This window comes from Lepisma saccharinum, chromosome 13, assembly GCF_977018435.1.
Source record: "Lepisma saccharinum chromosome 13, izLepSacc3.1, whole genome shotgun sequence".
NCBI classification, from domain to species: Eukaryota; Metazoa; Arthropoda; class Insecta; order Zygentoma; family Lepismatidae; genus Lepisma; species Lepisma saccharinum.
This window is the reverse complement of record NC_139241.1, coordinates 50285027-50310977: the sequence shown is the minus strand read 5'-3', so window position 1 is coordinate 50310977 and position 25951 is coordinate 50285027. Positions and strand designations below refer to the sequence as shown.

The window sequence follows — 25951 nt, the reverse complement described above, 5'->3', positions numbered from 1 at the left end:
CAACAAAACATAAGCAATTAGTTTTGACATCAAATATACTTTGTTAAGGATAATATTGAGAACACACAGACAGTAGTGTGATTGTGAATGTTCTCTCTCTCTCACACACAGATTTACACCAATAACAATATATGCTCAATACAAGAATGCAAGACAAATATAACTATGAAATATTGTCGTCTTATATTAATAGTAAGCAGAAACAAAACAGCACACAATAAAACTATTCAAATTATGTTGTAATATATTTACATCCTTAATCAGTTAGTAAAGGAATGAGTTTGCTACTTTATACAATCTGGTGTGTATAAAAGTAAGAAATTAATTACTTTATATGTATTTAATAATAATGTATTTTTAAATATTTAGCAATTTTACTTTTATATTTAAAACATTGTAAATATATATTGTTTATTTGTGTGTGTGGATTAAGATCTTCCTCCCCAATGATTTTGCGCCCAGAGAGTGAGAGAGAGGAGAAATTTTACAAAACATCACAATTGCACTGTACAAATTGCATGGTAGTATAGGTAATAATATGTGAATTGTCCATAATTTTAATCCAGTCTGTCTTCAACTACTGACGTTAGGCAGAGAACATCATCTGCATCGCTAAAAGCAGAATTCCATTCCTTCAAACACCACAGTATGTAGAATAAAAATAGCGAAAGTAGAGATGGACAATTTGCCATTTGCCTGCTATTATTCTGTGTCGTTGGTTGTACAGTGGGATCCATAAGTATTACCGAGCAAGTAGACCGTTACCATGTTCATGCACTTTATCTTACTTAACGAGAGCTTCAAGATTTGAAACAAAACGCGAAACAAGTCGCTGACAACCTTTGTACCAGTATACGTAAAAAACTATGCCTTAAAAACACTTAGAATGGAAGAGAAAAAAAAAGTTAAACTAGTCCTGGACAATTTGCTGAGTAACACTTATGGATCCCACTGTGAGTATTACCGTGCAAATTGTCCATGAGTACTTTCATTAATTTTTCTCTTACATCCTATGTGTGTTTAAGCGATGGATTTTTAAATATGCTTATTGAAGCTCTTATTGGGTCAAATAAAGTGCACGAACATTGCGATGGACAATTTGCACGGTAGTATTCATGGATCCCACTGTACGAAAACGTCACTGACCGGAATCAAGGTTGTCTCCGAGGTTCAAATGCGTTTTACGTGTTTCTTTTGGACTTCCCAGTTCATCGGAAAGTAAGAGTGATTGCTATTGAAAGTGAAATAATTGTCTTCTTCCAGGAGAAGCTTCAAACGACCCCTACTTCCCGTGACTAATGCAAATACTGCACACTTTCTAAGGAGACCGTGCTGTGGCTGTGCCTGACACGACGCCTTTGTGAACTTCCTGTTGGCAAGCGACAAGCCTCAACGACGTCTCTGCTTCAACAGTTCCACTTCCGGTGTAGTTTCCTCATCAGAGGATTCTCTCCTTCCAAGCAGTGATGTTCCCAGCCAGGAGTACGAGCCTCCAAGAAACTGGGAACTTTGGGAATGGGCAAAATTATCACCCCGTACTTTCCACTCCCATATTAACGGTTTTACATAAGAAAAATAATAGCCTTGTTTATAAATAAGCTACCTGAACTCAATATGGCCTAGTACCCAATATGGCCTAGTTGCTGTATCCAAGTAGTTAGATGGTTAATTCAAAATGACGTTAGTATGTCATTTATACTCTCGGAATGACGTGATTGAATCTGTTGGCTGTGGTACTCCACATACATCAAACTGTGCTTGATAATTTGGCCCCGAGACCACTCGTTAATGAGTTCATAAAAAAATAACCCACTGCGTAGAGCAACTTTTGCTTTATTTTTAAATCATGTTCATATGTTTTTGTTGTGTATGTCACTTTATATCTTAGTGTACATGCTATATTTTTTATTATTGCAAAATTAAATTTAAAAAGTAAAATATTGTAGCAAGAACAAAAAAAGTAAAACTATTTTCCTGCGATTTGTGTTAGCATTTATGTAAATAATTAAATAAAACTGTTAAAACTGTTCGTTATTTTATAGGTTATTTGCAACCCATCACATGTCTGTTTCGGACATTAAAACGCACCCATGTCCTCGCCGGGACTCGAACCCGAGACCTCCGGATCAAAGCGAGTTGAGTCGACCACTCAACACGCTCGGCTACCGAGGCCGGCGTAAAACTGTTAGGTTGGCCTCTTAATGTAAATACATACCTTTCAATAAAAATGTTAATTGTTATCTAAAAAAACAAATGAACAGAAGTAAATGAATGAATTCTATTATAAGAAAAAAGTTACGTTTAGGCCATATTGGGTACATATGCACTCAATATGACCTAGTCATATATTTTGTTCTTTCACATCAAAATATGAAACCGAAATTGAAAAGAAAGTAGAACTGTGTTGTTTTTATAGGTAGATAAGTGTATTGATATCCTTACATTTTATTTACATATTTGCAATGAGATTTGCACAAAGTGATAACATTGTTTACAAACCAATAAACATGTCACAATTTGTTACCAGAAGACCATGGATTACACATCAGTCTGAGCAAATGAAATGTCCTTTGTGAACATAAAATGTCATAGTTGCCCATGTCTTTCACTGAGTTCACCTTACAGTCTTACACAGTGCTCTTTTTCCATTTATAAACAGTACATTTAATTTGCATGATGAATATAATAGCTGCTTAAAAACTGCTATACGAAGATGTAATTTTTATTTTTATAAAAGGGAGGGAGTGAGTCATTCATTCATTTATTTCAGTGATCAGAGCCCCACCAATAATTTTGACAAAGGACATTTCATTTGCTCAGACTGATGTATAATTCATGGTCTTCTGGTAACAAATTCTGACATGTTTATTGGTTCAATGTTATCACTGTGCAAATCTCAATGTCAATATGTAAATAAAATGTAAGTACATCAATACACTTATCTACCTATAAAAACAACACAGTTCTACTTTCTTTTCAATTTCGGTTTCATATTTTGATGTGAAAGAACAAAATATATGACTAGGTCATATTGGGTGCATATGTACCCAATATGGCCTAAACTTAACTTCTTTTTTTTAATAACTCCATTAAGCATTGTTTCCATGATTATGAAAAACTAAATATGCTGACCAAGGCAGTAATTTATTTTATTAAAAAACATAAACTAACGTAACGTTTCAACCTTGAAGGTTGAAACGTTACGTTAGTTTATGTTTTTTAATAAAATAAATTACTGCCTTGGTCAGCATATTTAGTTTTTCTTTTTTTTAAATAAAAATTTCCCTGCACGCATGTTGTTATTTGTAATTGGCCCCAATTTTCAGTAAACGTACAGAAATGTTCCCTCTCTTGAATCTTACGATTAGTTTTACCTTTCTGACTTTGTACACCATTAGAAAAATCGCAAACCTTAGGTAGATGGCCTACCTAAGGTTTGCGATTTTTCTTACTTTAAGTATTACTGTTAAAGAATACGTTTATTGTAGGTTTGCATTTATTTAATACACCTACCTACCTAATAATATCAAAATAACAGTAATGTATGGATTTTGTAATGTATGTTTTATGTTACGCAGCAGTAGATTCAAGATTCCCTCAATGGAGGTGTACTTTCAATGAGAAAGGTGACTTCATTCGGCTGTTTTTTTTAGTTTTTTTATTTGTTTCGTACTTCCTTATACTTACCGAGCAATTAAAGTTAATGATAAAAGAAAAACACTTTTTTTCCTTCGCATCTATTACCTATTTTTCATTTATTTACTTATATTTTCTGCATATTTTTATTATATCTCTACTTTCACTAAATCGATACTTTTTCTCCAAAAATTTATTTAAATTCTTTGACCTCGTGCTGCCATCTATTATTCTTTCCCTAAATTATTATCTTTCCATCTAGTTTTCTAACATGAAATATTTGGTTTGCAAGAACTCTTTTTGAAACAAATAGCCACTCTTATGTAATCAAAAATTAAGGTCTTGGTGTTACTCAAGGAGGACTCACCCCCCCCCCCCCCCGTAGTCGCGCCCGGATCGCTCGACCCCTGATTTTGTAGCAGGAAAGGTTACAGGAAATGTGAAAAGGGAGAAGCATCCAACAATGGGCAAGAAACAGGGGAATTTAAAGTAGGGATGGCCAGATCCGGATCCTCGCGGATCCGAAATCCGGATCCGATTGGTTCCGGATTCTTAGGATCCGGATCCAAAAATTATTCGGATCCGGATCCGCGGATCCGGAATTTTCAGATCCGGATCCGGATCCAGAACTTTCGGATCCGGATTCAGAACTTTCGGATCCGGATCCAGAATTTTCGGATCCGGATCAGGTACTTTCGGATCCGGATCAGGTACTTTCGGATCCGGATCCGGTACTTTCAGATCCGGATCATGTACTTTCAGATCCGGATCAGGTACTTTCGGATCCGGATCCGTTTTACCATCCCACATGCGCTTCTTTGGAAAGTAAGAATGTGCTTATAACATATTGTTACCTGCTAATATACATATATATATATAATATACATACATATATATATATATATATATAGTGCGTGTGCGCGATTTGTAATTAATTAATACACTTTCAAGGGAGGTCTAAGTCTCCCCCTCCGATTTCCATGAAACTTGGCATTTGTATAGAGCCCCCCCCCCCAATGTCAAGATGAGGAGAAATTGAAGTGGCGATCTGACCCCGAAACCACGTAAATATGGTATAGGAAGAAACAGGGGGCATAGGGCCTCTCTATACACCTGTCAAATTTCATGGGAATCGGAGGGGGACACAGGGGTCAGATGATCCCCACGTCAATTTGTCCTCATCTTGACATTTGAGGCGGGTTTGCCCCCTAAAACAGTTTTTTAGCCGAAACAAAAAAAACACGTATTTCTTCATTTGGGCCCGTTTATACACACACCTGCCAAGTATCATTGAAATCGGAGGGGGACACAGGGGTCCGATCCTCACTTCAATTTGTCCTCATATTGAAATTTGAGGGGGTCTTGCCCCCTAAAACAGTTTTTTAGCTGAAACAAAAAAAACACGTATTTCTTCCATTGGGCCCCACTATACACCTGCCACGTTTCATGGAAATCGGAGGGGAACACAGGGGTCAGATCCCCACTTCAATTTGTCCTCATCTTGACATTTGAGAGGAGGTTGACCCCTAGAACAATTTCTTTGCCGAAACAAAAAAACACGTATTTCTTCATTTGGGCCCGTTTATACACACACCTGCCAAGTTTCATGGAAATCGGAGGGGGACACAGGGGTCCGATTCCCACTTCAATTTGTCCTCATCTTGACAATTGAGTGGGTTTCGCCCTGTAAAACCGTTTTTTAGCTGAAACCAAAAAAAACGTATTTCTTCATTTGGGCCCCACTATACATCTGCCAAGTTTTATGGAAATCGGAGGGGGACACATAAGTCAAATGCCCACTTAAATTTGTCCTCATATTGACATTTGAGGGGGGGTTGCCCCCTAAAACAGTTTTTAGCCGAAACAAAAAAAAACACGTATTTCTTCATTTGGGCCCGTTTATACACACACCTGCCAAGTATCATGGAAATCGGAGGGGGACACAGGGGTCCGATCCTCACTTCAATTTGTCCTCATCTTGACATGAGGGGATTTTGCCCCCTAAAACCGTTTTTTAGCTGAAACAAAAAAACACGTAATTCTTCCTTTGGGCCCCACTATACTGCCAAGTTTCATGGAAATCGGAGGGGGACACTTAGATAACCTCCCTTGTTAGTCTTACACTTTGTAATTATTTAACACTGCAAATATTATAATGTTTTATTTTAATTTGTAAAACTGTAACTGTAGAAGAATTGTATAATTTTTGTATAACATTTCTATCTTGTTATATGTGTTAAAGGTTTCATCCTGGAATGGAATGTCTCACATTTATGTGTGTTTTCATTTCCAATACATTCGAATGAATACATATTCGTTTCAATGGCATTTACAAAATCACCTCGGACATTTGTGCACGAGTGTGTTAGCCGATACGTAGCAAAGTATTTTAGGAACAACACTTGAAAAAAATTCTTGTAGGATTAACGAAAAATGTCTTTGTAATTGAAGATCATAATACCTTTTAAGGTGTGGTAATATTATAATGGGATTGAGATACGAAACTCTCGGATCCGGATTCGGATCCAGATCCGAAACTTTCGGATCCGGAACTCTCGGATCCGGATCCAGATCCGAAACTTTCGGATCCGGAACTCTCGGATCCGGATCCAGATCCGAAACTTTCAGACCCGGATCCGGAATTTTCGGATCCGGATCCAGATCCGTAACTTTTGGATCCGGATCCGGATCCGAATGGATCCGGATTTTTCGGATCCGGATCCGTTTGGCCATCCCTAATTTAATGTCGTGCATTTAATGCACGACACAATTGCTAAAAAGCCAATTTGAAGCTAAATTTGCCTCCATACCCTGTAGAATCATTCGTACACCCTCCTAGATCGAAATCTCAGCATAAATAAATGCCGAATCACACGGAACTGGATTTCCCGTAGGAATGCCCTACTTGGCGCTGGACTGGCTACCTATCTGATAGTTTTCTCCTCACACTTGTTACCGTACTTGTCTGTTTTATTTTATTCCCACAAGGCATTGCGCAGAGCAGACAATTTAAAAAGATGGACGAATGTTGTAGGAGAATAACTGCAGTTATTTAAAATTAAAATAGAAAAGAATGCACTTGGAGATATTGTAATCAACGGGTAATAAACAAGCTCTTTAATAAACTCGGGTGTGCAAATTCATACACGAGATTCGCAGGATTCATTCATTAAAAGAAAATGTTCAACTAAATATATCCAACATTTAATACACTTGTAATAATAAGGATTTTTATTATCGGCTAATCATATTTGTCACGTACAAATCTCATCGCTTTGCATAAGTACCTAAACATTATTGAACTGAACACGAATGCACGCCATCTCTGTTACCGAAACGAACAAAAACAAATCAACCGACACTCGGAAGCCTCGGACAAAAACTTTCCTTTAGTACACTCGCAGATTATCTTCACATGGCCAAACTTCGCTCTGATTGCCTGTTCCACAGAATACAGTCGAGGAAAGCCAGTTGCAATTCCTCAAAACCACTCAAGCAGAAAGCCAGGCGGCCATGTTCAGCGCCAACTAGGGCAAACCTACTGGAAATCCAGTTCCGTGTGATTCTGCCTTATGCGTTTTGGAGTCTCACTTGAAGAGTGAATTTCTAGGTCGAAAAGGGAAAATTTTGGTGTATGAGAGGAAAATTTCCCCTCTGGGCCAGGAACATCACTACCTCCAAGTCAAACTAAACTCCGTACCAGCTAATTGTAGACCAGGCGAACGAGAACAAGTCTCTGCGCAAGTAGTGACGCGAGACGGCTCAACCAATGATCAGGAGAGAAACGGAATTGTGTAATGGTCGACGGGAGATACCCGATTTCCTGATTCCTCTATCAGCGTTGCAAACTTTTGAAAAGGATAATACCGAACGCACATGGCAAACTGTCCGTATTTTTGTCTCCAGGTTCGTACGATTGGTTTAAGAATTTCTTAGGGAAATATTAGGGATAAAACTGCAAAGAGCAAATTTTGACAAGCCGTGCATTTAGCGTACGGACTAAGGCGTGGACCGTACGTCCGTACATGCCATGAAATTTCCGTACATGTAAGGTCAAGACCGTATGGTTGGCAACGCAGCGCTTTCACCACTTGATTTTCCTCCTCCTCCTCTGCCGATAAGCGCGGCCCTGCTCTACAGTTAACTGGGACAGGGTATAGTAGCTGGGCTGTCCTGAATGTTTCTTCTAAGTTATTCTCATATATTAGAGGCCCTAGCTTCTAGCCCGTTCCAAGGATATTTTTGAGGGGGGGCGGCAGATCCGAAAATGTGGATTTCTTTTTTATTGTGCTTTGCTTTTCTGTCACTTTCGGCTAATTGCGAAGATTAGGATAAGTAATTATATGGTGAAATAGACGAAGGGACACTCACAAAGAACACCAACCCCCAGATCGGGACTCGAGCACTGGACCCCTGGCGTAGTAGCGTCTGTGCTAACGAGTCTGTTACGGAGGTCGGCGTGGAACAAAGAGATGATCCGAAACTATTGTAGCATTAGATGTGACCACCAATGCAATGGTAGAACTGCAGCTAGACATACAATAGTCTAGTCCAAAGTAACAAATAATTCAACTCGCCGATAGACACCCTCACCCCCGACCCGACAATCAGCAACACTGTCGCTTGCTATCACGCGGCGTACAGCTTGGTGCTAATTGTTTTCATTAAATTCTTAGAAGTATTCGAATAGCACTGCAATCCGCAATTCAACAATATTTCCAAATTTCCTTTGATATTCATTTAGCCACCAGTACCACCATGATAATTCTATATTTATTAATTTAATATGTATTAGAAATGATAAAGAAGAACATGTCTGGATGTGAGTTAACTCCAAAAAGGATATTTTAGCATCACGATTACAGTTTGAACAGGTCGGGACAGGGATTGAAAGCATCGGCTGCCCCTTCAATTTGTGGGGCCTTACATAAATTATTTCTGATTTCTGGAGCCTGCATCTCTCCATAAACAACCAATCTATTTATGTTAGGAAAAAAAATCGAAATTCTTTCAAAATCTACTGCAGCAATGTGGTTTCATTTCTCTGTAAGCTAGGCCTATGTGATCATAGGTACGCCGATAGCCATGCATTGATGATATGCACAATACTGCAACCATTCTACGTTAAATAATAAAGCTAGCCTAAGGATTAATTTGGAAATAAAAGGGCTAAAGAGCAAATATTGGCTCAGTTATCATTGCATATCTCTTGGTGTGGTAGTTCGGGGCGCAAGCTAGGTCTATGTGATCATAGGCATGCCAATAGCCATGCATTGAGTTTATGCGTTTATGCTTGCGCCCCGAACTACCATACCAAGATGTATGCACAACACCGAGGAGTTCTTTTTAAGTTTAAAAGCTTCGTCGATCCGTGGCGAAAGTGTGTTAGTTCTTACGCGATATCCTCGCTTTTATAGCTACTATTTCGAGAACACAGATTCAAGTACAGATGAATCACTCACTATTTACAAAAAGATGCTACCAAAAAAACTGACATCTATGCATGTTTAGAAATACAAATTCGTATAGAGCACTCTCTCAAACAAAGATACATTAAATTACCCATAATGTAACATAAAATACAATAAACAAAAGATATACATTATTTTTGTGAAAGAAAGCGTAATTTCTTTGTTATTATATGTAAAAAAAGGTGCAACAAAGTGTGTTCATTTTACTTGGTTTCATGATCTAAACTACATCTCTCAAACGGTTGGTTTGAAAACAGCTATATTTTGGAAAGGTGCTGCACCTTAAAATCCGTTCCCTAATTATTACAATTAATAAACAATTAATTTATATATTGCGTATTATTACTTAAGAGCAATATGCAGAACGTGTTCATTGTTAAAACTGAGATATACGAGAGGCTAATTAAAGTTTCTACACAATTGTTTCGTTCATTTTCGATTATTTTACCCAACATAGTGGCAATTTTTAAGCATATCAAAAATAATTTTCTATCATAATTCTCTTTTGTATACTTTTCATTCAATTTTGACTCAGCAAAGAATTTATATGGTTTCATATAAAATAATATTTCCACTTTAAAATTACATTCTGTAATTAAACGAAAAATGCACATTTACTATATTTGTTTTAGATATTTGAACATGATTTTTATGTAGTACTTATTTTCTTGGGAATGTGATTTGAGTAACTTTGGATTGCAAATTATTGGGTTGATTCTGACTTCGGTTGATTATAATCATCTGCCTTTTGCTTCTTGTTTACACAAGCTGACGTGGCTTAGTCACGTTTTTGGACGGAAGTGGCTCGCTTAGCATTTTTGCAAACGTAAACAACAATGCTCCATTCCAGATACCCATTAATTTGCTTTTCCTTCTTAATGTAATATTTGGATCAAGCAAATACAAGCAACGATAATACTAAATATCGCAAAATGTTTTATTTGACAGAACTGATAAGAGATGGCAGCACTACTTATAATAAAATAATTCTACTGCTTGCCTTTTTTTTAACTACTCTGCAAATATAGTTAATAGTCAAGCTAATGAAAATAATGTAAGTCACCTGTATTTCTTTTCAAGCTTTGCACTGAATTGATATATATATTTTGATTCAACTGTTGCTGTCGCCCCGGTTCTCGCAGACTTAATGTTTCAAACGTACTTTATAAGTAAAGCTTGATGTTAAGTTTATGAAGAGAAACAAATAATATCAACAGTTAGATTTTGTAAATGAAAGCTTCAGGATTATATCTTGTAATTCTGTCAGCTTGTACCATGACACAAATAATCAATTATGCAGAAATTAATGCGAAAATGCAACCTCGAAAAGCAATCGAGCAAGCGACTGTTGCATGTCGTGCCATATTCTACGCGTTATGAGAAAATGTGTGATTTCAAGATCACAGGTTAAGTTGTAATTGTTACTTGATAACCAGTTATTCTTAACTGTGATTTACGTTATTTCTGTGATTGATATTTCAGCCAATTGTGGTTCAAATTGCTCTAGTATTGTGTAGAGAGAAAAAAATAGGGGTCCTCCTCCTATGGGCTCAAATGTCTGTCAGATCATTCTTCAAGGTTCTTTCCTTTTGTTTTTCTTCAATATGCAATGATATTCGTACATCAATGACACTGCCCGCTAAGAATATGAGTTTCGACCCTCGAATTTTGTGATTGCTATTTGTGATTTCAGATAAATGAGGGAACTGAAGAAATAGCAGTTAATCACCACCGTTCCACGGCCACGCGTGTGTGTGTGTGTGTGATATAAAGCAGTTTACAGCATTTTTTTGTGTTCTTCCCAGAAAAAAATACTCGATCCACCTATTTGTAAATCATATAAGGCTTTGTTCCATCTCAATATTCGCCAAGGAGGTGAGCGAAACAAAACGGCAAAGAAGCTGCTGACTACCTGTGCACTAGTATATTTAAAACTCCATCCTTTAAAAAAAACATGTAGAATGCAAGGGAAAGATACATGAAAACAGTCATGGACAATTTGCCAAGCCCATCCTACTGTACATCCAACGGCAAATCAAATGCTAGGCGAATTGTCCATCACCATGTTAATTTCAGTCTGCTTTTCGAAGTTTGATTATAATGAATCCAGTGGCGTAGCAATGCAAGGAGGTCCCTAGGTGTAGGGGGCCCCCAATGTTCTGTCTGTGTACTTTAGAATTTTATGTAATCCCAGAAATTCAACAGATAGTGTTGCTTATAAAAATAAATTTACGAAACAGAAATCTGGTTCCCAGTAACATTTTTTATGACGACGTCTGCTATAACAAGCAGTGGCGCGCATTGTCTCAGCCAGAGGGGCCCTGAGAACTTGACATATTGGTCCCCTCCGAAATGCAAAATTGACTAACTTGCTCGTAGATTAGCATCGATAGGAGAAAGAATCATGAACAAAATATTTGACTGTATGAAGCCTCCTCCTCCTCCAAAATAATAATAATAAATAATAATAAAAGAATCCTGGCTGTGCCACTGTGTTGAAGTAAGAGAAAATATTCTAATTTCTGCTTCCAGTTTTTTATCAGAGCATCAAAGCTTCCTGATTTAGTTTCGAGAAGCTACTACACTGATATATAAGTCGATAAAAAATATGAAGGCAGAGGATTAAGGGTAAAGGTTAATTTCTTGTACAACTGGGGGGGACTAGATAACTATTCTACGTCCGTCCCACTCTGGAATCATTTCGATAATTTATTTTTTCACTGAGGGGGCCCTCCAATATTTTACTTGCAAAGGGGCCCACAGAGAACTGCACTACGCCACTGAATGAATCATAAACACGTCAACAAATAGAGGACAACATCTGCTTCTGATCAACAGAATTCCATTACTCAAAACAACACAAGATGAAGGTACACACACAAAAAAGAATGAAAATCGTGATGGACGATTTGCCTACTTTTGTCGTTGGCTGCACATGCAACTCCAACGTGTTTCTGGAAATTCCACTTTAATCAACTTGAAAAGAGCATACCTGATAAAATCTTCGATAAGGTGTAGGAACACCTCTTGATCTTGGATATCATCGATCAACGTGAGGCCCTGAAAAGAGAATAATTAGCCTCATTACATCTTTAAGCAGGCCGATGGAAGACAATTAAGTTTCTTCCGGTGTACAGCCAAGCAAATTGTCCATCACCACGTTTACTCCCTTTGTTCTATGCAATGAGAGCTTCAAGAACTGACACAAAACACCAAACAATCTGTTTACAAGCTCTGAACCAGTATAAGTAAAATACGTAGGATAAAGATAAAAACCAACGCAAATAGTAATGGACAATTTGCTGAGAAATGTTTATGGATCCCACTGTACAATTATGCATTGTATTTACCAAATTACTACCTTCAAGTGGGGTGACTTTGACCTCTTGTGTAAGATTTTTACTTTGGTTTGTGTCTTGAACTTTTGTGTTGATTTCGAATTGTTTTCATATTTCATTCATTATTATAGGATCTACATGTAATTTTCAACTTACTTATAGGAGAAGATCGTATTCTCCAGTGGCGTATGATAAGATCAACATCTGGGCTATCTCACATAGTCTTTAAAACTGAAAGAAATTGTAGGGAGGGATTCATATTTTGGGATTCAGAAAGTTAAGTAACATTGTGTCCAATTATTCTCTAATTTTAGAAATTACAATCAGCAATCACAAAATAATAATAATACAATAATTGTTCCAGTTGATTCATGTTCATAGGCATGTAAACGTCAGTCAAACATGTAAATATAATGTAGGTGAACGTTTAACGAGAGAAGATTTATTTATATGAAATTGTCTACCTGGCGAAAACAATACTAAAATCCAAAAACTGTATGATAATGTTTAAGATTTAGTTTTATCTTTGTTATTAAAGCTATTTCAATGTTTAGAGCGCTTTTATTAACCGATTGCTTTTTTTCAGTTATTTAGTCTCCCCTTTTCAAACCTCGCAGATATAGCCAAGCATATACACTCATGGTATTCTATACTTGATGTAATTTCATCTCAAAAATGTTTTGGTTTAAGTCAAACTTCTGCATAAAGAATACGAAGACTGGACTGGTAATCGAACTCTGAGCCTCTGGATTCCAAAGTGACAGCATTAAACACAATGTTCTGTAAATGTCAATACAATATCCAAAAATAGGGATGGACAAGGAATGGACATTTTAAAACATTATCGTCGCCCTCCGGAAAGAAGAGGACATAGAAATACATGTTTTCACACATATAATTTCAATTCAATTACAATTTGCGTTAATTATTATAAGGAACTGGTAATTTCAAGTAGGACCTATAGCTGCAGAAACGCATTACTTTCAAATTGTAGTATTCTTGAGGTGGCAGCACTGTTTTAAGGGGTATGTCTCTCCTCTCTATTAATATTTAACAATATTTCGTAATTTTGAATATTTTTTAAAGATGGTCACTGTTTAAAAATATTATACTCACAAAATATATTTCTTTTAAAAACCATAAATAAACAAATCCTTAATATCGATTGTGAGTAAATATTGTCGGTTAATATGTAATCTTATGTAACATGTGATGCTTGGCAACCAGTCGTGTTAAGTGATCGACTTACGGTCGATGGAAAGTTCCAGGTTCGAGTCCATCATCATCATCGACTCGATAAGCCAAAAGTGGCAGAACAGCGACGTAAAAGAAGAAAATTGCAAGTGTAAAGGGTAAAACATAACCGTGACAAGAGTTAAGTAACAATGAAATCTTAAGACATACGAGAAGAACCTTCTCATTATCTTATGTGAGAACATGTAATGTAAGTACAGTGGACAATCAAAAATCAATATAGCACACTCTACATAACTTCCTGATGTCTATAAATACCGATAAACTTCCCCACATTTTTATCTGTTACAACGTGACAAGGATACGCAAAGTATAGTTTCACTCTAGAAGTTATACCCTATTCTTCATTGTACACATCCTGCCTTTCAACAGGGCCATTTTACTCCTCAATATCTTGGATGATAAGATTATGGAATGTCAGCGAATATTTACCTACAGATTCGCACTGCTGCAAACACAGAAGAATTGAATAAAGTTATCTAGAAATGTAGATTAAATGCGCGCCTTTTCATGCCGATAGCTTCACACAACACCGTAGAATTGAACGAAGAGTCTAACCAAATATGAATTTAAAGGGTTTCCAATTTGCACTAATACCAACACAATAATTCTTAAGGTTTTCGAGGTTTGTTTAACTTACGTGTACAAGGGGAACATTTCCAAGTATAGTTGGATAAAACACTGACAAATTATACCAAATGCATTTTTTTGTGCTTTTAAATATTTCAATATTTGTAGACTTTCCGGCAGGAGGTTAGTTCCTTTGTGTAATAAGGTTTTGATTCATAGAAACTTTAATTACACAACCTTAAGACCTTAGAATTGTTACCAATGATCATATGTGTGGCTAGCATTTTCCGTACATTAGCTCCGTCTAGTTGGCTGCACTTTTTGACACTCTGTGCAGTGCAGGTGTATCCAGTGCAAGAGTGGTGCAAGGAAATGACGTTCAACCACCTAGACGGAAAGCGGTGTTCAAGTTCAGAAGATTCAACAAATGCCTGTCTGCTGCTTTAAACGGTCATTTGATTAGTTAGCACGCACTACGTGACCACACACCTTACATGACCGGTCCGGAAGGTAGAGCAGACACCAAGAACACTACTTGACTTCAAATCAACGAACTAGACTACTCGGTGTAACAGTGTTGCCACAATCTGTAAGCACAATTTCCCTTTGCAAGGGTTAAAATTTCCCTTTTTCTCCCATTTTTCCCTTCATCTAAAGAAATAATAATAATAAATATTATCATTGACCCATGTTTGTATGTATGTATGTATAAAATGTTAAACAATTTAATTTTTAAATGCTACGACGCCAGGAGTCCCGGATTCGAATCCCGGCGTGGGCATGGCTGTTTGTGAGTGTCCATTCATAAATTTCATCATATCATCCACATCTTCGCAATTATCCAAAAGTGGCAGAAAAGCGAAGTCAAATAAACTAAATCAATAAAGAATAAAATCAATAACTTTTAAATGTTTTTTTGGGAAGATTTAGATTTTATTGCTAAACCAAGCCTCTTTTTTCGTTTTGAGATGAAAGCTAAAACTACATTAAAAGTTGGCAACTGAAGATTTTCATCAGTAAGAAGCAAAACACACACACTGAGATTGGATTTAGGGTGGCCAATGCTTCTTGTCTTCATCACACCATCAGAAGGAAATGAGAAATATTCTACACAAAATGCTGTTCTAGTAAGGCGCAGATGAAACGTGACTTCCTTTAAATATAAAGAGTTTCTTGTTCTTCTATCGTCCAACCTTCCATCAAACACTCGCACACGAATAACCCAGTGTCCAATGAAGACTGAAGTAAAGATAGTTTGCGACCAAGAGAACTTTATGGTTTGCACGTGCAGTGTTTGAGACAAAATTCAGAGAACCGCTGGAAGCTTTACATAAACAATACCCTCAGACTCCTACTCCCCTATATTCCTTGCCCACTCCCAAAGCCGGGACAAAGGTGAATCAAGGAAAGGGTGAATGGTCAATCACCTCCGGCCCCAAACGGTAGTCAGATGTGGATCAACCCAAATTCCACCCTTCCTCTCAGAACAAAGTATACGACAAAAAAGTTCTCATTTTCAAAACTGGAATCTCTTATAATGTTTAATATAATTAATGTTGAGTCTGTCTTAAAATTTCCCTCAAAATTCGCTATTTTTCGTCGAATTTCCCTTTTCACTTAGAATTAGCCCCAAATTTCCCTTCAAAAAGGGAAATTTCCCTTCATGTGGCAACACTGGGTGCAAGGAGAGTCAAGGCGAGTCAAAAGGTGCAGCCAACTAGACGGGGCTATTGATTCTACTCATGATATGAAATATGTACTGTAACAAATCATTCTTCCATTAAAAACTAACTGGCGTTCATCTGATCTGCATGATTCGCAATCATAAGGATTGATGTTACAAAACCAGTGCTGGAAAACATTAACTTGTACAATATTGAAAGCATTTCCCACGAAGCAAACAGTAACTATGAATTTGTTGCTTCATATCTCGAGAATATAACTGCGTTACGCTTCACTATAATAGAATGAACGTTAAGTGGCTCCACCTGCGAGAGAAACGCCAACTACACTTGCACGAGAAAGCAGCCTTAAGGTCTCGTAGAATGTTATTTTCGCGGCTGGGCAATGGTTAAGTTTACTTTGCTTTGCAATTAACTTATCGCTATTTGAAATCGACATAATTCTCACAAATAAAGAATGAGAACAATAGGAAATATTCCCACACAACTGAAACGAAGAAAATTATATTTGGAAATTGATTGTGCAAGAGTGAGGCACGAAAAGATAATCTACATGTTTTGAATCTAGATGTCTTGTTCGTGGACTGAATTTTGATGCTCTCTGTCAAATTGAATTTTCACTAGATTTCATTTATAAAAATGAAGCATTAGACATGGATTTCTATTTAAATAAATTGATAGGCTTCAAATTATAGGTCAATATGTGCATAAATTAAAACAAATCTCTGGGCCTTTCCGATGGCATAGTGGTACCGTCGTCGCCTTGTAATCAAGGGGTTCCGGCCGGGTTCGATTCGGTGGCGTAGCAAGGGGTGGGCGAAGTGGGCAACCGCCCGGGGCCTCGCGTCTCATAGGGTTGATACAAAAATATATTTAATAGAAGTGAGGGGGGAAAAGATGGAAAAGGCTATTTTTTGTAGGCAATAAAATTAAAACATTGTTTTTATCTGGCTTTAGATTCTAGTTAAACGTTATCAAACCAGGTGCGTGACATACAGGCGGGTGAGCTGTAAGCCTAAGGGGGCCCGGAAAAAATAAAAATTATTGTCATATTTCTCATCTGAAACATTCACGATAACTTCCGTGGACATTTTTACCAATTTATTCTTTTCTCGAATAAAAAGCAATTTGTCTTGTCTTTTCTTCTTTCTCTCGACCTTGCACTCGCGATTTTAATATGTTAACAGTAAAGCACCTCCAACTGCCATGAAGCAAGTGCGAGACATTCAAGTGCTTGGATTGTTTGCAACTCAAGAAAGCAATCGATAATACAAGCAGTTCTTCCTTCCTTCCTACAGCTTCATATTTCAGCTCCCGGAAAACAAAGACATTTTTAGGGTGAGTGAAATTATTAAATATATTTTTGTAATTTATTATTATTTAAATATGATAATTTGCTGACGTATCTCTATCGATTCAAATTGAGATTTCAAATCTAAAAACGGATGGGAGCCTCGCATTCTAATATCGCCCAGGGCCTCGCGATATGTTGCTCCGCCACTGCAAGTATTAAATTTACGTTCAAGAAACCAATCCAGAACGAAGGAGGAACTCAAACTGTTTTCTTGCACACACCTACAGATGTTCAATGTGGTAACCGCGGGTAACACGGTACATATCGACACGATAGTCTACTTTTGTCACTCTCGCATCAACATGGGCCTGTCGATAGTTTCTATCGCTGCGATAATATGCTCCTTAGGGCTGCGATATTCACGCGGCATCGGTGAAACGAATCTCTCTTTGATGAAATCCCCGTAAAGAAGTCACACGGTGTAAGGTCAGGTGATGTTGAGGACCAAAACATTGCACAAAACGTTATGAGTGATGTGGGAGATTCGAGTGTCGCCTAGCGGCAGGGATATGAACTCTCAGCTGCGATTCCTCCATGTAGGAAGTGAGGAACTTCCTACAGTTCATTTGTACCTATTTCCAGTTCTATACTTTTTAGGAGTTTAATGTTCATTAAAATTTAAGAGCGCAATGTGTGTACACTTGACTAGGCTCGCTACTATTTGCTAGCAGTCGTTTGCTCCAGCTGCCGCAAAAAATTACAGCCTTCCCTGCTGCTGAGGAACCTCGATCTTCCACGTACAGTGGGATGTGTGAGGGGCATGGAAGGGAACGGGAGGGGGAGGGGGTTGCTCGGTTATATGATCCAGCGAGGAAGAAGCAGTCGCTTCCTCATTCAGTGATGGTTCTAAATCTAGCATAATTTGAACTTCGTTGGCACTTAGCACCCTGTGTTTGGCATAAGAGTAAAATCTAGCATCATCTCCAAACGCGCGTCCCTGGGAGACAGATAAGTTGAAGTCAATGAGGGAATGTATGTTTTAAAGTTGCTATCTTATTTGTACTTCTTCAACGGACTGGTTTCAAACAAAAGGAAGTATGCCGACCAAAGGACAAGCGGTTACAATCACATCCCGGTACATCCTCTTCTTTTCATCTTTTCTTTATCCTCCCCGATTTAGCAAATGAACATTTTATGAAATGAAATCTGTAGAAAGTTGGAGCTTGAAGGTTCCAAATGAAACACGAGCCGCCGTTCCCAGTCGTGAATTTTCTCCAACTGTTTCAAGCACTATGCTAGAATCCATTTAATTGGTTGGTTTATCCATTGTAATTAATTTGATGTGCGAAATTCTCAAACGTTGCTTAACTATAGTAAATAATTGATAAACCAAGTTCATAACACCAAAACAGCTGCATAAATTCAACTTCAAACTATATAATTAATTGCATTTAGCATAATTTAAGAGTTAAAGAAGCAATATTCTTATCGCAGGATTGGCAAAACACATGACAGGGTAGGAGGACTCCACAAACGTCAAACCACAGATAAACGTATACGTAATAAGTTTATCTGTGGTCGAACCAATCAGCTTGGTCCACTCAAAAGTGGATACAGTGTTGCAGCTAAATGGAATGGATAGTAAAGTGATACGTGTGCCGGTTTAATTGAACACATTTTGAAAGTCTTTCCTCGGTCTGTTTACCATAACTTCCTACACTTTAAAAAAGCCACAAGTCACCACTGCATACACGCACAAACTGTTTGCGTTCTTCGATCGTTCTTGAGTGGTTTCATTAACGTAAGTTCAATAGTTTACTTGCAATAAATTTTTGTAACCCCTCATTTATTTATGAAACCCCTGGTACTTATAATGAGTATTTTACATCCCCTCCTGACAATGTCGTCTATCGTGGGGTTACACCACACCTAGGCAGTTGTGTCACTGGAGGAAGTAGACTACGTGATTGGTCACATGCGGAGTTACCTTCCCTACTACACGTCACAGCAGGCGCTCGGAACGACCAATCAGACGAGCATGCTCTTGAAATCTCCCCGCGCTTTTATACTATTGGAGGCCGGGAATAACGCTGACCGTTGTTTAGATACGATTGATTTTCAACCATAGAGGTAGAAGCAAGTAGGGAATGGATACTCATCATCTCCTCCACAGGCATCGCACTGAATGCAACCTATATTCGCCAACTCGCTACTCGGAGGCTCGATGAGACATATGATCAAATATTTCCCGAAGTCGGGATTTGACCTTTACAATTCACGCACAGTCATTCAGTACCTTCGGCATGTAAAAACATGTATCAGAGCAGGCCCATAGCCAGAATTCTATTTCCGGGGGGCGGGGGGGGGTTAATCCCTTCCCAACACAGGCGTCGCCAGAAATATTTGTAGAGGTGGTCGGTCCGGCCATAGATAAAACTTGATTAGTACAAATAATTATTGTTATTTTACAATAATAACTTATAAGTTATTAAAAATGTACCAATTTCAATTTAAATTTTTCTTTGCTACTAGATAGATCCACCGTATCAGTGAATATCTAACACATTTGTTGTCCATTAATTTTCTTATATTTTGTTCAGTCAGTGTACTGAAAATCATAGTTATTGTATTTTATATTAACTTTTACAAAATCATTCAAACGAAAGGGTTTAGCACAGTTAGTGGAAAAACTTACTCATAAAGTTTATATTCTGTGACCTCTAACGAAGAAAACTATAAGATTTGGAAGCTGTGGATCCATTTATTCTTTGGATTAAATGGTGGAATATAAAAATGTAACCTGATTCCTCTATTATACACTAAAGTTTTTTCGATGTAATGCAATTTTGTACTGTAGTTATAACTTAATTTATGGTATAAAGATAACATTTAAATTAAATATTTGTAGGATTTCTGGGGGCTACGTGCCTGTATCAGAGGTACACTGAAGGAGCTCAGATTAAGTGGTCTCTGATATCTGTGCATCGTGAATAAGTACAAAACTATTCGCTAACAAAATGATAGATGTTTTGGAAAGTACACAAGGCGATTTCTGTTCTTATTTAGTGGAGTTAAGTTCTAACTTGTCAAAAACGCCGAAATATTTTCAATTCAATTTTATGATTTGCACAATAATAATAATAATAAAAGGTAAAAAAAGTTTATATGACTGAGGAAAAGATGTGAAATCTTAATCTGTCCCTCCTACTTGTGAAAAAAATCCTGCGGATGCCTTTGATATTGATTACACCCTCACCATAAGCTGTCCAAATTTCCGGAAGCAATAACAATAATAATCCTCCTGTATACTGCAAGATCAAAGTTAATGTAAACAAAACTTTTCCTCTGTGTTAGATCTGGTTACTTCGCCCATGAATATATTGGTCAAAGCTGCACATCTCATAATAAGACTTCGGATTCAGGTTTTTAACCTATTTTTTTTCCTTTGCAGATAAATGAGAAATAACAAGTTATGTCAGCGTTTCATCAAAAGACGCAACAATTGATGAAGTTTTATAGAACCTAAAATAACCAATTTTGCCTGTTAGAACCGATTTCAGGTTTTTTTACATGATTTTTACCACACAGAGGTATTTGTTCGGTTCGGTACTGAAGAAATTCAATGACTAACTTGATTGAAACATGCTCTCTGCCGATTCCCCTCCAAGTCCTTAATGTTTTCTCAAGATCTAAACAAAAAAAATGTCTGGCGCAACTGATGCCTGCACAGTCCAACGTACAAACTTCTGATCCGCATTGTCTTGCTTACTTTTGGTGCATTCTAGCATTCAAATTTGCACACTGACAAAGTTTCTGTTCAAAGATCATTTTCATCATATGAAATGATCCTCACAGATAAAAGACGGGGTTTTGTCGAGGATAATAAGTACAAGTATTACTATTACAAAAATTTGTGGATCATTTTGAAAATGATGCATAGAAATGAAAATTTGGTTAGAAAATTAATATTTGATGGTTATCTATTAAAATTCTCACGGTTCCTTTGAAATTTTGTTTTTAACAATGGTACCTAATCAGTATTTTCAGGAACTTTTAACATTTTTAGTTTTTTTGGAACCTACTTTAAGATGTTTTTAGTCTAATTTAATATTTTTAGAACCTATTTTAGGATTTTAGAACCTATTTTAGAATCTTTAGGACCTATTTTATTATTTTTAGCGCCTATTTTAGAATTTTTAGAGCCTATTTTAGTATTTTAGCGCCTATTTTAAGATTTTTAGAGCCTATTTTAGGATTTTCAGCGCCTATTTTAGGATTTTAGAGCCTATTTTAGGATTTTTAGCGCCTATTTTAGAATTTTTAGAGCATATTTTAGGATTTTTAGCGCCTATTTTAGAATTTTTAGAGCCTATTTTAGGATTTTAGCGCCTATTTTAAGATTTTTAGAGCCTATTTTAGGATTTTCAGCGCCTATTTTAGGATTTTAGAGCCTATTTTAGGATTTTTAGAGCCTATGTTAGGAACCTAAAAGTACATTTTTTAGAACCTAAAAATTCGAGGTCTACTCATAATAAAGGTCCCACAACTTCAATATGGCAGCTACGTTGAATAGTATGGCTTTATCACACGCACTATTCTCATACGCCAAAGATTCATGCACAGCTGCCATTGGAACAACCAATAGGATTTCTAACAAAACACGTGTATTTGTTTTTATTGGCTTCGCTCTTACAGCGAACGGAGAATAGAATAATTCTGAGCCTCAAGTGCAATTTAGCGAGGGTTTTTTCTTATTAGTTTTCAAGTCCACTTTTTGCACAGCAAGGCTAATCGGGACTGGACCTACAGTTTAAAGTGGTTCCTCCACCGGGCATCGAACCCGAGATCAGGGTTGTTACCGGTTCAGAAATTGTAAATAAATTCAATTCCGGTCCGAGAAAGAAAATCAGCAAGCGTGAATGGGTTCTGGACTGTAAAGAACCTTTCTATCTTTAAAATATTTTATTTCGGTACCAGAACCTTTTTCCAGGATCAATTTAAATACGGTACAAGTTCGGCACTGACAAAACGGAACTTGGACCGAACTTAAATTGTGCGAGAAAAACAATTTCTGGTGCTGTTACTGAACGGAAACTTATGGGTTCCTGGACGTTTAACAAGCCTGCCAGGGATCCTTGAATACAAAGCGATGACGTTACCATTGCGCCATCAGGGATGCTCAAGAGAAGTACCAATAAAAATGATGAATTTTAGGGTTCCAATCAGCAAGGGAAAAAATGGCTGTGCCAGTGTTTTTTTTTCGTCCCTCTCAAGTGTCAACTACCGGCATTCCATTAACTAGCCGAGATATAAACATGATAATATTTAGATTATAATGAGAGAGAAATCTTAGTGTTATACTATAAACCTTTTAGTGTTATCATCTTAGAAACAATTAAATGTGAAGATCAAAAATTTACATTGGGCAAGTACAAGCTTAACATGACATGACAAGTTTTTATTTTTTGCTTCGTTGTTTATTTTTAATAAAGAGGTATTTTCATTATATCTTAAAGCTTTAAGGAACCTAAAATTATCTTAAAAATTCAATCTACCCTTAATAGCTTGCTATATATTTTCAAATATCGAATGTGGTACCATCTCTCGGAGAGGATGACAATCTCTGTCCTAGACATTTCGAAAACTATATTAGTGGGGTGACTGGTAATCACTTCCATTACACATATAATATAAAGACTCTCTCGACTTCTAAAATGAAACTACCCCCTTGCCAAGACAACTAAAACCAACACTAATTAGGCTTTTATTTTTGAACTAATTAGAGATCAGCATAGGCCACTGGCGTACACAGTGGGGGAGCTGCTGAGGCTACAGCCGCTCCCGAAATTTTGAAAAAAAATGTTCAAATGACAACAGTAAACACCTCCGGCGGGGGACAAAGTGGTAAATGCAAACCCCACTTAAAATTATTTCAGATTATCATTTTTGCTTTTGAATAACTTATAAAATGAATGTTATAAATTGTAATTATGAAATATTTTATTGTATATCCACTTTTACAATTCCATTCTAGATTTTTTTTGGGGAGCAAGACAATTACAAAGGCTCGTTGTACGATGTGTCTCCAACAGGAAGCGAACTCAAAGATCATTTAATACAGTGACAGCATTAGTAGATTTTTATTATTCGTATTAACAACTATTACAGAAAGGGATAAGCTCGAAAATTCAGTTTCTGGTGTACACTTATCTAAGCGTCCAGTAAATCTAGTCCAGATTAACATTATTTTATTCTTTTACTATCCAAGAAACGATTGCTAGAACATTTTTGTTCGTTGTAATACAATGCTATCAATACCTTTTTTTATATAATACTTAACCATCCCTTTTGGGAGGGGAACCCAATGCCCCTTCTGCTAAATCCGCTAATGGATATCAGTAAAGAAAAAGGACCCAATTCCCATAAAGATATGTATTATGTACGTGTAATGTCTAGAGCACAAAATTCATAGCATTCCGTTCATTGACAGAAAGGGAACTTCAGGTGAGTTCTCTTTTACATTCACTTTTAATGCAGAGTCGATCCTGAATATCATTTTATCTTTTGCTTCCTGATAAATTTTTGCCTCATTCCGCCATCTTTTCTGTAATTTATGTTCTCTCTGTATAGAGTTAGGTCAACAACCACCTCCTCCTCCTAGCCACGTCACTGAACGTGTGCGTGCTTTGTGGCAAGAGGGAACCATTATGTACGTTTCCACACGTGGAAACGACTAACGTGTGTTATCTGTTGCTATGTGTACATCGTAAATTGCTAGAGACAAGATTTACATGCAGTGAAAACTTGCAATATGAATGCAAATATGCCGTAAAACCTTAAAAATATGAACTAAACTATGCAAAAAAGAAACGAACATGGACAATAGTTACAACAATTGTAATGCTCATCCGGCAGAAGACAAATAAAAACTCTCACAGAAATAACAATGTGAAAAGTTATCCTTTTCTACTGAAAATTTTGTATCAAAAGTACTTAACAATAATTCATGATTCAATAATCAACTAAGATTTTTTGAAGATTTACTACAGCCAATCTGCACGCACTGGTCTACAGGCGGAAAAATATCTCCAACATTACACGATGCAACTAAAATAAGTTTAGTGTTGGAAAATACTTATTAGATAGGGTGCCCTCATTTCGACTGAGAAATGAAGTAAAGTATCTTCCCCCTTTGTAACAAAGGTTATAAATAGGCTTACCATATTTTTTGGGCCCAACCCATTCGTGATCAACTCGTTACTGCTGAATTTCAGTTTTTTTTACAAAAATAAATTGAAATTTAACATTTTATTCCAACTTTTAAACCATAAATTGAACAAGAAAAAATATTAACATTATTTTCTAAAATCAATCAATTAATTTACAAATGTTAAATTGAATAATAAATTTTCTGATGTTTAGGAAACCTCTCTGTTCTAGGTAGCATTATCTGTTAGTTGACTCAGTTGTATTTTCAGAAGACATAACTTTTTTCAGAAATAGCTTGTTTGTTTTAATAACATAAAATTCACAACATGAAAGTTCTGAATAAATGTTAACATTCAGCAGATGTTTGACAGTGGATACTAGAAGTCTACCTCTTTCTGCAGACCAAATATTCGCCATCATTGAAAATACTCTCTCAACTGGAGCAAATGTTCCAGGCAAAGACTGGAAATATCAGTCTTTTGAAACACATTAAAAATTGCTTGCCACTTCTCTTCAATAGTATCTGGTACTTCTTCATAATTTGAACCTGTTGGTTTTGAATTACCTTCTCATAAATTCTGGTGGTGAATATTCTATACCGGTAGCTATTTTCATGTTCAGATTCTCAAAACCCCGGATATTTTGCAATCCCGGACATCAACCCGGACAGCACTAAAAAAACAGGACTGCCCGGCCTAATCCCGGACGTATGGTAAGCCTAGTTATAAAACTCTGCTTCCCATTTAATAATGTTATGAATGTTACATCTCCAACATGCATAGTGAGGATGTCAGAAAGGACATCCCAAAGGGATAAGAAAATGTTTTAAATTAACTGTTACTTCTAATATTGTATATACCGGTGTACGTTCATATTAATTCTTGGCCCTAAATTAATTCATCATTTATATTTTACTGTTGCCATTGTTCAATTGTGATTGAGCACAACAGTACCAACCTAAAAAGATAACCCCACCAGCAGACGACGTAACTAGGAAGCATGTGTGAGAACAATGTCGTTTGAGAAGCAGAACGTCAGGCACTGCATTCTTTTTGCATGTCAACTGAAGGAAAATGCCGCTGTAGCGAAGGAAATTATATCTTCGGCCTTGAAGATGCCGTATCATACAGCACATGCAAGAACTGGTTTCATTGATTCCGAGAGGGGAACTTCAATCTGGAAGATAACCAGCGTCCTGGACCGCCAAAGAAAGTGCAAGATGTAGAACTGGAGCAACCGTTGAACGAAAATCCAAATATCAACATCAACGGATTCGTTTGAATAACGAAACTGAGAGGAAAAGACCATATACAGGCAGTGGAACTACGTAGGGGATATTGCTGCATGATAACGTCAGGCCGCACACGGCAAAGGAACTAAGGAGACGCTCTATCCATTGGGTTGGGAACTTCTGCCTCATGTGGCTTATTCCCCTGACCTGGCCTCTTCAGACTACCACCTGTTCCGGTGCCTGCAGCACAACATAGTGGATCCCCA

At 37.0% G+C, this 25951-nt stretch overlaps 1 protein-coding gene across 5 annotated transcripts in view; it reads right to left on the bottom strand.

Moving 5' to 3' along the window:
• LOC145997278 (uncharacterized) overlaps positions 1 to 25951 on the bottom strand; it is a 323875-nt gene that overhangs the window by 287384 nt on the left and 10540 nt on the right. For all 5 annotated transcript variants that reach the window (XM_083134158.1, XM_083134159.1, XM_083134160.1 and 2 more), the window contains exon 2: positions 12100 to 12167. In XM_083134158.1, coding sequence (XP_082990284.1) covers positions 12100 to 12167 — 68 coding nt within the window. The remainder of the gene's footprint in view (positions 1 to 12099; positions 12168 to 25951) is intronic.